We start from the raw sequence: 14695 nt of genomic DNA, 5'->3' as shown, positions 1-14695 counted from the left end.
AGGCATTCAGTTTCATCTTCTAATTAAATTTCTAATCTAATTACCTTACTTTAACATTATCCCTATTCTTACTATTCTAATTCATCAGCTCATTCTAATCAATAATATTTTCACAGGCAGAACCTCTGTAAATTTTAGTGCAGTTCTATTGTTTTTTACAGCACTGATTTCCACAGTATTCTAGATAATTATGTCATATATTATAGGCTTTGAGGACTTACTTATAATGAGCAGATCCAAACCCAACAAAGCTGACTTACAGTTTCCAAGATGACAGAGATGATATATAAAAACATTTATATTCCTTCTTTCAAAATCACTCCCCAAAAACAAGAACAAGAAATGGATACACATTCCATATGTTATGGAACCATAATATATGAAGACAGAAAATGGAGAGAGGATGGCTCATAGCTGAGCAAAGAAAAGGAAGATCTACCCAGGTGCCTTCAAGGTGAGGCACTAAAGGAAGTAGTCCACGTGGGAAACATCTCTCCAGAACCTATCAAGGCTCAGGAACTGGAGGCATCAGATAATTTTTTTTTTTTAATTGAGTGGAGTGGAGAGAAGGGGTGCCAAAAACTCTGAGCCCCCAAGTCTCCACCCCTTCTCCATGTAGTCAGAGGGCTATTCTTCCCCTCACTCACGCAGGAAACCAGAACATTTGCTGGAGAAACTAGGCTCCAGACTTGGGGACACCACCAAAAGAAAAGTTGAGGCAAGGTACACCCTGAAAATGAGAGAATTAAGCAAGAGTCTACATTCTCAAAGATGAGAAGATACAGTTCTCTTTTCTCAAAATGCCAACACCCATGTTTACACCATTTCCAAGCAAGAGATCGGCAAGTCCAGAGAAAATGACTTTAGATACTGACATTTGGGGATTTCCAACAGAAGAACAGTTGGCCATCTGCTCACCTGATGGTAAGGCCCAGAAATCTACAGACACCACCCCCATGTGCTGGTGTGAGGTGAACATTATAATGCTTTACTCTTATATGAGTAGACACTCAAGGATATCAGGCATTTGGGCGAAACCAGCAAACACAGAGAAAAGGAGTTCAGAGGAAACAGGCAATCAGGGAGCAGAAGAGAATTTCAGAGGAATTATAATGATTATCTTCCAAAAGATGAGGTGATAACACATCCGTGAGAGAAGAATAGCATGCTATGAGAAAAGGAGCAACAGATAAAATGCTTATAAATGATGACTCCTGGAAAGTAAGAGAGAAAAGTCAATATGAGCAACAGGAAAGAAGAGACAAGAGTGTAAAGAGATCAATACAGGGAACCCAACATCCAACCAACTGGAGTTCTGTTCAAATAGGACCCCAAAAAGAGGGGAAAGGAAATTTTTTAAAAAATAAGATTACAGGGGCGCCTGGGTGGCTCAGTGGGTTAAGCCGCTGCCTTCGGCTCAGGTCATGATCCCAGGTCCTGGGTTCAAGCCCCACGTCGGGCTTTCTGCTCAGCAGGGAGCCTGCTTCCTCCTCTCTCTCTGCCTGCCTCTCTGCCTACTTGTGATTTCTCTCTGTCAAATAAATAAATAAAAATCTTTAAAAAAAAAATAAATAAATAAAAATAAAAAATAAAAAATAAGATTACAAAAACATTGTACTGAAGAAAACGAGTCCCCAGGTTGAAAAGCCTCACCAAGCAAACCGATGGAGAAAGAAGTTCTAAACCAAAGCATATCTTTGTGAAATTGCCAAAACCCAGGGATAGAGAGAGTATTCTAAGTGAAAATCAAATAACGTCTCATTTGTTAGGAATAAGAATTGGACATACTTCTCGAAAACAGCTTCAGAAGTAGAAAACAATAGAGCTGTCCTTCAAAATTCTGAGTGGAAATGTTGCAAGCTAGAATTGTAGGGAAAGCTAACAACTGAATAGAGAAATAAAGTCATTTTCAATCATGCAAAGTTTCCAAAGTTAACGCACTCCCCAGTGTTGAAAAGTTAACACCCTTTCTCATGAAGCCACTGGCAGATTTGCTCCTGTGAAATGAGGGAGGAACTGAGGAAGGAGAGAGGTTGGGATGCAGGACCCCGGAGGTCAACCCCAGGAGAGGAAAACTGGCAGCCCACCGAGAATCCAGACCAAAGAGAAGGACCAGGCTACCACCGGGAGTCCCCAGGACAGGAAGGCATTGAAGAAACACTGTGACCCTTTGGAGAGCTGTGTAGAATGTGAGAAGACTTCGATGTTCAAGGAAATCTTAACTCCAGGAAATAAAAACATTTACATCAAAAAGGAAACAATCCTTGGATACTAGTTGGCTCAGTCATGAATATTTATGGAATGTGGCTCTGGATTGCATTGTGAGTGTGAGAGGGAAAAAAGGAAGGGAAGAGAATTCTCACCCACCACAAGACCAAGACATCAGTGTTTAAGGGGAAACTGGCGGCTGGATGCTGGGAGTTTGCCCACCTCTGCCACATACTAGCTGTGAGTCCCTGGGAATATTACTTAGCTTCTCTGTGCCTCAATTTCCTCATCTATACCTGGGGATAATAGTGGTTCTTACCTCACAGGGCTGTGGTGAGAATTAAGTCAGTGAAAAAGCTGCAGAGCTCTTAGGTCAATGTCAGCAGAGAGGAAGGACTATATACATACCTGATGAATAACCAAGTGCCAATAATATGGACATACTATCTAGAAATATGGCAGGAAATAACTACCAAATTAGAGAAAGGAAAGATTAGGTGCTTTTGGAAATCCGGAAGGGGGAAGGGTGAGAGACTACTGGTTTTGATTCGAAGCCTCTTACCATGATTTGATTTTTGTTTTTTAACTATTCAGGTAATACTTCAAGTAAAATAAAATTAACTTAAAATGAACAGCCAACTCCAAATTTTAAAACAAAGGGGCGCACACAGCTTTGATATGGGCTATTTAACCCCCGCCCCCAACAATTTATAAACATTCCCATTTGCTATGCTAGGGAAATTATGTGTATTTCTAAATGTAGCAGGGGACCCAACTTAATTTTTTAAAAATAAAATTGTCAACACAGAAACTTATTGTTCAGTTATTTCTGCAATAAAAACATAATTAATTAAAAAACAAAGTTTTCATTGCTCTAAAGAAGTGTCTTACAGATACTATCTAGTGGTCCAAAGTTTGGGGAAAAAACATACATGAAAAAGGAAGCAATGTGAACCCTACTTTCCCCTCCTCCTGCCCTCTGATAAAGTTTTTAATAAGTAATGAAATGAAGACTTAACTAAGTAAAAGGGGGAAGACATAAAGGCTTTGGGTCAAGAAAATGCATGGACTTTTGTTTCCAGAGTCTCACTTCCTCTTCTAAACTAACCGACAGGAATCAACAAGCGTTGGTTCCCTAATTACATCACACTGCTCCCCAAAGATCTCCCACCCAGCCTACGCATTCTGCATTCTGCGAGCATGCTACGGGAGGCTAAGAAAAAAAGGATTCCATACAATAACACTCCACCCGATCCTCAATCTGTGTTGCCTAATCCTCTGCCAAATCCTGGTTTTCAAGAGGTACCCTGCCTGCCTCGTTTAAATTTAATCTGTCCTCCAACCTATTATGAGTTAAGGTAGTCACAAGGTAAGTTGTAGAATATTATGTAGCGATTCGAGTAGCTCTAAGTTCCTTCTTTTAATATGTACGTAAAAGGTGTTTTCTGTTGCCTGCCTTGGTCGGAGTGGCCACTGGTGGGTGTAGCTTTCACTTCTCGATTCACAGCCCTCTTTTCTCCTCGTGCTAGATGCTCATCATTGCCACGTAGAATCACAAAACACATTTTGCCCTGGGCCGCTGCCAAAACGTCACTGTATCTGGATAGCACAGGCTCTTCTCTAAAAAGGGAACAAATAGTCTGAACTGTGTCCTGGTGTGCCGGGGTGGGCCACTACGACAGCTAGCTAATTCATCACTAGCTAGTGGGGACCTTAGTCTGTGCAACTGACCACCCAACTGACTGTCATCGAAGGGGGTGGCAGTTAATCATTTCCTTAAATGATGTGAGTATAAAAACAGACCTGATTGTTGCTCGGGGGACGAACCTTATCCATCCTCCCTGCCCCAAGGAGTGACTGGTGCCATTTTCCCTTCTTCCCAGACGGCAGGGTTTCAAGAGATTCTGACCGAGGTGGAAATTTTAGCAGTGATTGTGGGATGCCTGTGTCATGACCTCGACCACAGGGGAACCAACAATGCCTTCCAAGCTAAGTAAGTGTTCTAATTGTTGTTATTTTAATGAATTTGCCTTTCTGTTCAGAGCCAAAGGTGACGAGTGCTAAAGAGTCAAGCATTAATTTCTGGCACCGGAGGCCAAGGCCATGCAGGCTTGGGTGTGCATGTCATGGGGCTCATCTATCTTTATAATTCCCTATTCTTCTTTTAATTGCAAATTTGCCCTTCATGTCATGCTTGTTGATTTGGTCTGTCTCTGTTGACCTCAGTCAGATAACAAAGCTCAGATTTTAAAGGGCCTTTTTTTTTCCTCCCAGAGTATTTGCCTTCATGGCATTATAAGCATCTTGGACTTGCTACTCTCAAAATCAGGTTTTGAGACTATTAAAATAAAAGTGGTCTTAGGAGATTTTATGAAGCAAAATATCTTTCTTCACCCAATAGAATCTCTTGCAGGTTCTTTAATGATGGGTGTTGTATAAACTGCAGTGAAGTAAAGCAACGTGAGGAAGAGGGTCTCTGCTGCTCTCATCCCTCCCCCCAACAGAAAGGTGAGAAACAAACAAAGGATTTCATCAGGACTGGGGATGTGCAAGCACCTAAAGAGCACGGACAGAATGATCTGCCCCTAAGCAGTTTGGACTGGTCAAGACAACTGTTGCTTGGTAGCTCACGCTGTGGCCAAGGCCGTAGAATGTATGGGTGCTGGAAATAAAACCAAAACCCCACTCTCCCAACTTACATTGAGGGTCTAGTTTCAATGTTCTTTTTATTCTCTGTTTGCAAACAAAATGATATGTGAGTTCTAACTCTGGAGCAAAAAGTTTGGGGCTGGAGAAGTTAAGGAAGGCTTCGACAAAGAAGTAAGATAACTGCGAGATGATTGATTTCAAAGCCCCCCAAACAGGTCTACCGCCACAGTATGAACATGAATAGGCCATTGGAGGTCAACAGCACACCAGTCTCTTTGTTTGAGGCCTGGCAGTCCTGGCACCTTGCATTTACTCCTGATCGAGCAAATGAATTTTTATCTTACACACTTCTCTATGCATCCTGGATGCTATCATAGCCCATCGCTTTGACCCTCTCTTCTCAGTAGGCTACGATTTCTTGACCCTCTTAACCTTGTGTGACATCTTTGCAAAAACTCAGCCCCAGTTCAATCAAACAATTCTACTTCTTGCTCCTCTACCTAGACTTTTAAATGCTTCAGGAGAAAATGTCACAGTTGTGAGAGTCCGAGACATACCAAATATATATTGTCCCAACCCAGGTAGTGGCTCTGTGTTCCCCCTGGTCTTTCTGCATCCCTAGCCAGCTCCATCCCCCACTGCCCTTAACAGTTATATGTACCAAAACATTCTCCCTTCCTAAACCACCTCCTGTCTACCACCACCCCCGCACCACTCAGCAGATCACCTTGCCTCCTCCTTCACCGAGGAAATTGAGGCTATCAATTGAGCACTCCCCCAATTTCCTCCCCTGCCATGTAGAAACTTATCTGTCTGGCCCAATCCTTTCATCCTTCTCTCCTATCTCAGCCAAAGGGCTGTGCTGCCTCCTCTCTGAGGCTAATCCCTCGACCTCAGCTTTGGGTGCCTTCCTTGCCCTCTCCTTTGGGACCCCACTCCATCAATCTTCCATTCTCTGCCTTGTGTCTGCTTCTCCTTCCTACTAGTGCTCAGCATCCTGTTAATGTGAACAATTCTCCCCCATCTTGAAGAAGACACCTCAATCCCCACCTCTCCCTCCAGCATCCATTCTCTCTCTCTTCCTTTCTTTCTAGTCAGGCTTCTTGGAGAGTTGCCTGTTCATTGTCTTCACTTCCTCAGCACCTGTCTTCCAAATGACTTCTAGTGCCACCTTACCAGGGGAGGCCACCAGTGGCCCCTTTTCCCAAAGCTGAGGGACACTCTTTTTCTCCTTCTTTCTTGGCCCTTCTTGCCCTCAGGCACATTTTACCAGTCCCTCCTTCTGAGAGCTCTCTTCCTATTGGAGTCCCCCACTTCCCTCAGAATCAGTCTTTCCCTCTCCCTTTTCCTCTATCCCAGTGAATGGCAGCACCAGAAATCCACAAGGCACCACAATCTTCTCCTTAGCACCCCTCAAGGTCCACATATTTGCATCCTTACTGTAACTGTTGCTTCTTCATGTCCATCCTGGATTGCTACAACAAGCAGCCCAACTTCCCTCCTCCAATCTTCCTCCTCCCTGGCACTCTAGAAAAATCTTTGTAATTCACAAAACCGACTAGATCACTCTCCTGCTTAAAAGACATTCACTGGCTTCCAGTGACTTTCAGGGTAATATTCATTTGCTTGGGTTAGCCCCTGAAGGTCCTTTTCACTTGGGCTCCTGCCCATTTTCCCGGCCCAACAGCACCCCCCCACTCCCATCAGCTCATCAGTGTTCCAGACACAGGGGCTGTTGGAGTGCTCGAGGGGGTTCTGCTTAGTCACCTCTTTGCTCCCCAGTATGCTGCTTCCCTTGCCTGGAATGCCCTTCTCCTTTCCCCAAAACTCCTCTGAAAGCATCACCCTCTGGGTTTTATCCCTGAGGTGCCATTCCCTTGTCAATTTTCTGTGCCCACATAATGCCCTCTGCTTTTTCAAAAGTGTGCATCTCACTACATTTAAATTGCTGATTTACTGCTGTGTTTTCCTTCTTCTTGAGTACCTGTGATGAATAACAACTACCAGGAGCATAAGAAACACACGAGGAATGTTTGATGAGTGAATAAATGAATGATAAATGATGAGACTTATTTTAACTAATTTAACTATTTTAACATAGCTCAATAAAGTTTCCTGATTTCTTAAACAAGAATAATCTTTTATAGATTATTATAAAACATAGTTTTTATACACATAGGTTTGATGTTGCACTAAAGACAATAGTGTCCCTGGGGCCTACTGAAGCGTAAACTGAGTATACTCTCATTACAGGGTCTGACAACTCCTTATGTTTGAATTCCTGTGTCTGCATTTCATTATTTTTTAGGATGCCTCTCTCTCTTGGGTCAATGCCATCATTGTCAGCGTATCTTCCTTTAGCACCCTCTCTCTAGCCGCCTACCGTTCTGCCACTTATGCATAAAGAAGAGATAAAGGTATTAGAATTATGATCATTAAACAAGCACCTTGTGGGTTCTTTTTAACAGTCAAGTGCACAATACCAGCGCTCAGATACCAATGTCCTTTCCCAGAGAAAGCCTGAGTATCACACTGGGAATGGCGGCCCTTCTTGTTAGTTGACCTCTCAGCTCTTTGGACCAAGAATACACAGCAGATTAAAACCCAGCTAATCATATTTTATCTGCCAGGGATTACCATGATCTTGACTCAGTTAGCTGTTGAGTTCTAAGTTGCAGATCCACAGAGGCTTGGCAGCTGTAGGCTGCTATTCTGGGAAATCTGTGATGACCACAGCAATAGATAAGAGAAACAAGAAAGGGAATCCGCAGAGAGAAGAGAAGAAAGTAGGTATTTGGAGAGAAACAGAAAAGAGAGATTGTACAGCCCTAGAGAAAGACAGAGAAAAAGCAGACTTGATCCCTCCTTTCCACAGCTCTCCTCCCTTTCCAGGAGACCCAGCCACACTTGTGATAACTGGGCTCCATCAGAGTTCCTTTTCTCTCTTAATCAATCTTCTCTTTAGTGAACCTGCTCTTACTGGTTTCTGTTCTTTGCAACTAACAGTACCTGAGACCAAGAGAAGAACTACAATGTGTTGTTTCCTCCCTCCAGTGCTCACCAAAATACTTGTAGGGTAGATATTTTTGTCTCCATTTAACAGGGAGGGCCTGAGCCTCAGGAAACTAATTAACTTAACCAGATTCATACACCCAGAATGTGGCAGAATGGTATTCGGACCTGGGCTACCTGATTCCAAAAGCCATTCTTTAACCACCACATCATACTTTCTTTCATGACTTTGTAATACTTATTTGGGGCCTTTGAGCTTCCAGTTTATTGGCTGCTTTGCCATATACGTGAGTTCCGGAAAACTAAAATATATTTTGACATCCAGCAAATCAAGAGCCATAAAAAGAAAGACCTGAACGAGACCTTAGTAGTCATATTTTTTTCAACACCTTTATTTTACAAAAATGGAAACTAAGGTCCCCAATCTCAAGTGACTGGTGTGAGATTAAACAACTTTCAGTATATGAAATAGGTATTAAGTTGATGATATTCAACTTATTAAGTTGATGAATTCAATTTTTTTTTTGCATCCTCATACCACATGATCAAATCTACCCATTCCAAGATATTCTGACACGTTTCCTTGAGACGATTAACCTTGTACACGATTTACCAACTCACAGGATGTCATTTAGCCCTGCTTCTACCAAAGCGAGTCACTCTTGAACCCAACCTCAGTTAAAATTTCCTTCAACAGTGAATACTGAAAGAGACAGTTTACATCATGGGGAAGGGATTACCTTTTCATTGATTAGAATAAGACTTATTCAGTAAGCATGCCCTTGTTTAGAAAAGCCCTAAGAACGCCTGGGTGGTTCAGTGGGTTAAAGCCTCTGCCTTGGGCTCAGGTCATGATCCTGGGGTCCTGGGATTGAGCCCCGCATCGGGCTCTCTGCTTGGCGGGGAGCCTGCTTCCTCCTCTCTCTCTGCCTGCTTCTCTGTGATCTCCGTCTGTCAAATAAACAGGTAAAATCTTTAAAAAAAAAAAAAGAAAAAAGAAAAGAAAAGCCCTAAGAAGAAATTTAATCCTTATTTCCTTTGTTATTCTGCAATAATTGAGTGCTTTTTTGTGTGGAAGGCTCTGTGCTAGGCATTGTGGGAGACATAAAGAAGTATAACCAACAGTCCCTTCCCTTAAAGTAGTTACAGTATAATTCCAACCTTTCAAGTGATTTGGAAATGGGATTTGAATGCACCAATTATTATGTGGCAAAGCCTACAGTACCTTTTATTCATATATAAGGCTATAAACAGGAGACATTTAGCAAGGGACAAATTACTATATAAAATGCAAAATGCCTCTACAATAAAAAGTTGTGACTTTAGTTATAGCACAATATGATTTATTCTCTTAGCCTTTCTGATGAGTGAACCTTTCATTTTCATATTTTATTCTTAATTTTTAAGTACTGGAGCACAGGCAGTGAATGATCAATAGACAGAGAGGGCGGCCATCCCACCATGCTTGGCAAGGGCTCTGTGAACACCTCTCTCCTGTTTTCTCCAGGGACCGTCTTTCCCACTCATCCCGCTCTCCATTACAGCTGCCCCAATGATTAAATATCAGTACCGAGCAGCTTTGTAGTATATTCTCCTAGGAGACTTCTTCTATTCATTTCTAGCATAATCTCTTATACTCATTTATTGGGAATGAAAACCCATCTTGTCGCTTTCGGCCAGGTCCCAGAAGTGAAATCCTGGGGCACATTAATCTGCCATGACAGCCTAATCCCATTCCTCACCACCTCCCAGCAATTCTCAATTTCCTAATTACCTTTCATAGTTTTCCTTTTAAAACTTTCCCATAAGCCACGGCCACACACTTCCATCACATCTCTCTTTCAAAGAATATGCACGTCTAGCAAACTTAAGCATGTTTTTGCACGTCTATTTTTTTTGGTCCCTGGGCAAAGTGCTGAATGCCTGTAGGGAAAGAATTTTCACTTCAACTTTTCTTTTTAATAAGTCTCTCCTTGGTGTGTCACCTATCCAGAAATGAGAAACTTCAGTACGTCGGGATGACCTAATCAATAAAGGGCTTCATGAATAATCACATGTATAAATATTCCTGTGCTTCTGGGATTTGGATATACAATATGGGTATCCACAATTTGGAGATATATAGAGCTCCATAATTTGGATATGTAATATTTTCGTAATTACATTGTGCGTGCCCCAGAGCTCTTATACGATGGATATACTTACCACAGACAATTAAAATGAGGGCTGGAGTTAAGGTTCATTTTTTTCCATATGCAAATAATGTGGGTATCTTTTCATATTTTACATGAAAAACTGGAAGTATACCTTGACACTAAATGTATTACATGAAAGACATGGCCTCTTTTAAAAAATGGTTTTATGACAAAGTAAAATTGGTTAATACTGCATATGACGTTCCCCCCTGCCAAGTCAGTGTATTTTCACATATTGACACCACTGGGAAATCCTACAATTAAAAAAAGAAAGAGCTTAACTTTTTAAACCCAGCATTTTCCAAATGTATTTGACCATGGGACCTTTTTGATTTCTGCCCATATGCCATTTCATATTTCAAAAAACTAATATTCTGCGACTACTTTTTGATAAGGTATGTATATCCTAACAGATGCATTTTATTTTTTGCCACTTACATCAAATTTAATGTCTATGGGCTTCACTCCTATGGCCTAGGAGGTTCATAGCCTAGTGGCAGATAAGGCAACACCCTTAGTGAGACTTGGCATGAGAGAAAAAGCACCACGAGGTTTTGCAGTCTTAGAAAAATTGACAAAGACCAAATCTGGTAGTGTAAACCAAGGATCCACATGGAAATGGAAGTATTCTTGCTTTTGTGATTTTACTCTAGAAAACAAAGTAGGTTTAGTCTCATGCTCTACTTCATGAACTCTAAGACGGCACCTTGCTTGCAGAAAGGTGAGCATTATTAGAGCAAGTCTAATCAGAGAAATTCTCCTGCACAGCTAGAGGGACCGTGAGCTTCCTGAGGGCAAGAGCCAAGTCCTATCTATCTCTGTACTCCGCACGCCTGCAGCCTGGCATTGTGAGAGTCATCAATACTTGATGGGTGAATGAATGATAGATGAATGAATGAACCACAATGTCTGCCTCCACTTTTTGTAGCCTTAGTCTGCTTCAGCAGCAAAATCTACATATTTTTGTGATGAACCCAGTATTGTGTGGGAGTCCAGAGAATGTAAGATGCAATTACAAGGGGAACAAAGAGGGAGGCTGCTGCTGGAGATGCTCAGACCTGGGACAGTCACATGGCTGCATTTCCGCAAATGCCCAAAGAGGACATCTGATTGACGCGGCACTCAGAAGCCCTGTGGATCTGGGGAAGGGGGAGAGGAGACACTGGAGTATTTATAATAAGGTGTCCCCTGGTTGAGGGAGGAAACATCCCAGTCATCCTGAAAAAAGAAAATATAAAGTAATCTGTGATCCTCTAGCTGGTTTAACTTTTGTGAGGTCTGCTAAACCAACATGATAAAGGAAGAGAGAATATGTTGCATTGTGACCTTAGCTTGTATCAATGACTGTTATTAGGATTCACATCACTAAGTGAGGGTCATCTGGGCATGGCTGGCTTATAGCAACAAATCACAGGAATCTGAGCCTGTGGTTAGCAGTTATACAAGTAGAATTCTCCATTAAATTTTGAAATCTTCTTTCATTAATGACACCCACCTTGGCAAAAATGGAGACTCAGTAGCAGAAATGAGAAAGTTATCTTTCTCATGATGTAATGAGAAGAAATTTACAAGCTTGGATTCCAGGCCAGAACTGGTACCTGCCAGCTGTGTGGCCTTGGAAAAGTTGTATAACTTCTCTGAGCCTCGGTTTCCTCCTTTGTAAAATGAGAAAAATTACATTTATTTCATGGTGGTTGTCAGGACTAGATGAAATGATATAGTAAGTCATTATTATGTTGCCTAATATATGATAGGTAGGTACTCATGATAGTTATTATTAATAACATTATTACAAAATATGCTAACACACTTTTTACTCTCAACTTTCCAGTTCAAACTAAATCTCTAGCCACACCACTGTAAGCTTATTAACCAAGCAGCTAATTTTTTAAGCACCTGTTCCATGCCAGGTAATTGGATGTGACATGCACATAGGACTTCAAAAACCAAAACAAAGGCATACAGGTAACACTTTGAAAAATGTATTTTCATAAAAATGACTTGTGATAGAAAATACTAACTAAAACTAAATATTAATTAATCACTGACTATTAAGATTAGCCCAACAAATTTTCACTTATTTAATGATATAGATTAAGGTAAGATTAAAAGAAATAACACACACCCGATTAAAATCTAATTCCCTCCTTACCAACTGTATTCAAATAATCCCTGTGGAACCCTGTTTCCCCCAACATCTGGTCAGCTCTGAGTGTTTGCAAGGATCTTTGCAAGGACTTTTGCAAGGTGTCTGGGCTCCTGATCTGGCTGGGACCTTGGGCCGTTTCACAGTGGAGATGGAAGGCAGCTTATGACCAAAATCCTTCACATTGACCAAAAATGCAGTTCTTCCTCCTCTCCTTAGCAGGGCACACTCTGAGCTCTCAATCTCTGGCATTTCCAAGTAAAAGCCAAATCGCCCTTTTAATGTCCAAACTCTCTAGAATGAGCAGGAAAGAATACAAGGACCCTGATGTGTCATTAGAGTCCTGGGATTGCCCTTTAAACTATAGGATTCTCTGGATCTCTCTTAGCTCATAAAATGCTCTAATCCCTAATCCACAAGAGCTGGAAATGAACACACTTGGACATTTCCAAGGAACACTTTGGTTAACTGATACTGTTGAGAATTAAATTGTTCTACATAAGCAAGATTTATAGATAATTCAAAATAATTTTTTCAACTATCAATATTTTCTTTTTTAAATGGAAATATATATGGGTTTTAACTGATTTATGGGATTTACTAGACTGCAGTCTACTACATGTCATGCATTATGATAGACACTTTCAAATATTTTATTTTATTTTCATAAATAACAGGAGACAGATAGCATTATCATAATTTTAGAGACAAAGAAACTGAATCTTAAAGCACCCAAGGAATTGTCGAAAGCTATTACCAAGATCCAGGGTCGGACTCCAAAACCAGGGAACTTTCCAGAGTTCTACCCTGAGATATAATAGGACTGTGGGCTGGGAAACAGTAGTACAAGCTTGTCAGCCATACATGTATTGGTTAAATGGTCTCTGCCTGATATTCCCAAGGGTTTTTTCCATGGAGAGTTAAATGCATTTAGTATAAGACAGTTAGTTGTTCTGGACCCTCAGAGGCTACATGAGGTTTAGTTCGTGAATCGTATCCCCTGAGCTAGAATCATCCACAGCACTTGGCTTGGACCTGGAACGCTTTCTATGTTGTTGTGTCACGGGCATTACCTTCCCTTATGACCACATGTCCTGTTCCTTGCTAGTCTGTAAATGTCTCCCCAATATGGACTCAGTCTCATTTATTGCTGTATCATCCATAAGCTCTAGCCTAGCACACAGAAGTTTTTCACAATATGTCCTTCATGGATAATTGAACTACACAGTTTCCTCAGAATGTAGATGCCCATGTTCCTGAGCCAAAGTAGGAAAAGCAGTTTGATCCAAAGTGCTGGTGTGGGAGAATCGTTGGCAGATGGAGGGCCCGGGTCACACACCCTTCTTTCCTCTTTCAGGAGCGGCTCTGCCCTGGCCCAACTCTATGGAACTTCCGCTACCCTGGAGCACCACCATTTTAACCACGCTGTGATGATCCTTCAGAGTGAGGTACAGACCCAATATTCTACTTCCCCCCTTGGCAGTAAACCAATAAAATGATGTTTGCTACCTCTTTCTTTCTTTGTAGCATCACAGGTAGATATGGAGAAGAAGGGCACGTTTTTCTAGGCCAAATGATTGTTTTTCTTCGTGACTTTAAAAAATTCTTTTCAGATACCTGACCAAGAACCTTATTCAAATTCTTCCTGAGTGGATTCATTTGGGTCTCATTACCAGTAAGAAGACTTCTCAGACTCACTCAGCAGAGGGGACTGCTTATATAGCTCGTCACCAGAGCACAGGCTTGCCTTGCTGCAGGAGGACGGAAGCCCACTAACAGAGTGACTTGATCCCAGTAGTGAGTGGCCCAACGTTACCGTTTTGCAAAATCCAAAGCCATTTGAAAAGACGGTAGAAGTAGAAACAGGGTGAGAAAATTACACTTTATTAGCACAATTGAGAAGGATAAAAATTTATTTTACTTTTATATTTTATATATTTATATATTTTATATTTTATATATATTTACTTTTATATTACTTTATTAGCACAATTGAGAAGGATAAAAAAGGATAAAAAGATAAAAGAACCCAAAATTGCTGGTGGGAGCAGTCGGAAAGTGAGAATTGCAGCTAAACTTGAGACCCTGGGCCAAGGCCATATGCCTTATTTTGTTTCATGTGGCAATGCAGGAGTTGGAAATAGTTGGATTTTTGTACTTTTAGCTCTCCACGGAGAAAAAGAAAAACCACTAACTGACTCTGGCTGAGGCATCTGAGTTTTAAAAATTGCCAGGAAAGGATCTGTTTAATTTTCTGCAGGCGTATAGACTTTTTTTTTTTAGGCCAAGAAGGGATCATCTGTTCCCCATTATTTGTCAGTTCTCTAGCTGTGCCATTAATTATTATTATTATCATCATTAAGGCCCTGCTTCGCTGGAATAGCATCATTAAATATGGAGGGTTTTTTTCCTCCAGCCTATCTTGAGAAAGCATGTCTTTTGCAATATCACGAAAGCCTTCTTCGACCCCATAAAGGAGAGTCAG

General features: G+C 41.3%; 1 protein-coding gene across 1 annotated transcript in view; it reads left to right on the top strand.

The window, feature by feature from the left end:
* LOC111142610 (phosphodiesterase 11A) overlaps window positions 1-14695 on the top strand; it is a 392040-nt gene that overhangs the window by 314557 nt on the left and 62788 nt on the right. The window contains exons 13-14 of the mRNA XM_022495917.1: window positions 4092-4201; window positions 13568-13658. Coding sequence (XP_022351625.1) covers window positions 4092-4201; window positions 13568-13658 — 201 coding nt within the window. The remainder of the gene's footprint in view (window positions 1-4091; window positions 4202-13567; window positions 13659-14695) is intronic.

The sequence above is a fragment of the Enhydra lutris genome, unplaced genomic scaffold (assembly GCF_002288905.1).
Source record: "Enhydra lutris kenyoni isolate GAN:26980312 unplaced genomic scaffold, ASM228890v2 scaffoldscaffold1, whole genome shotgun sequence".
NCBI lineage: Eukaryota > Metazoa > Chordata > Mammalia > Carnivora > Mustelidae > Enhydra > Enhydra lutris.
Note: the sequence above shows the minus strand (reverse complement) of the source record. Positions and strands in the feature narration are given on the sequence as shown.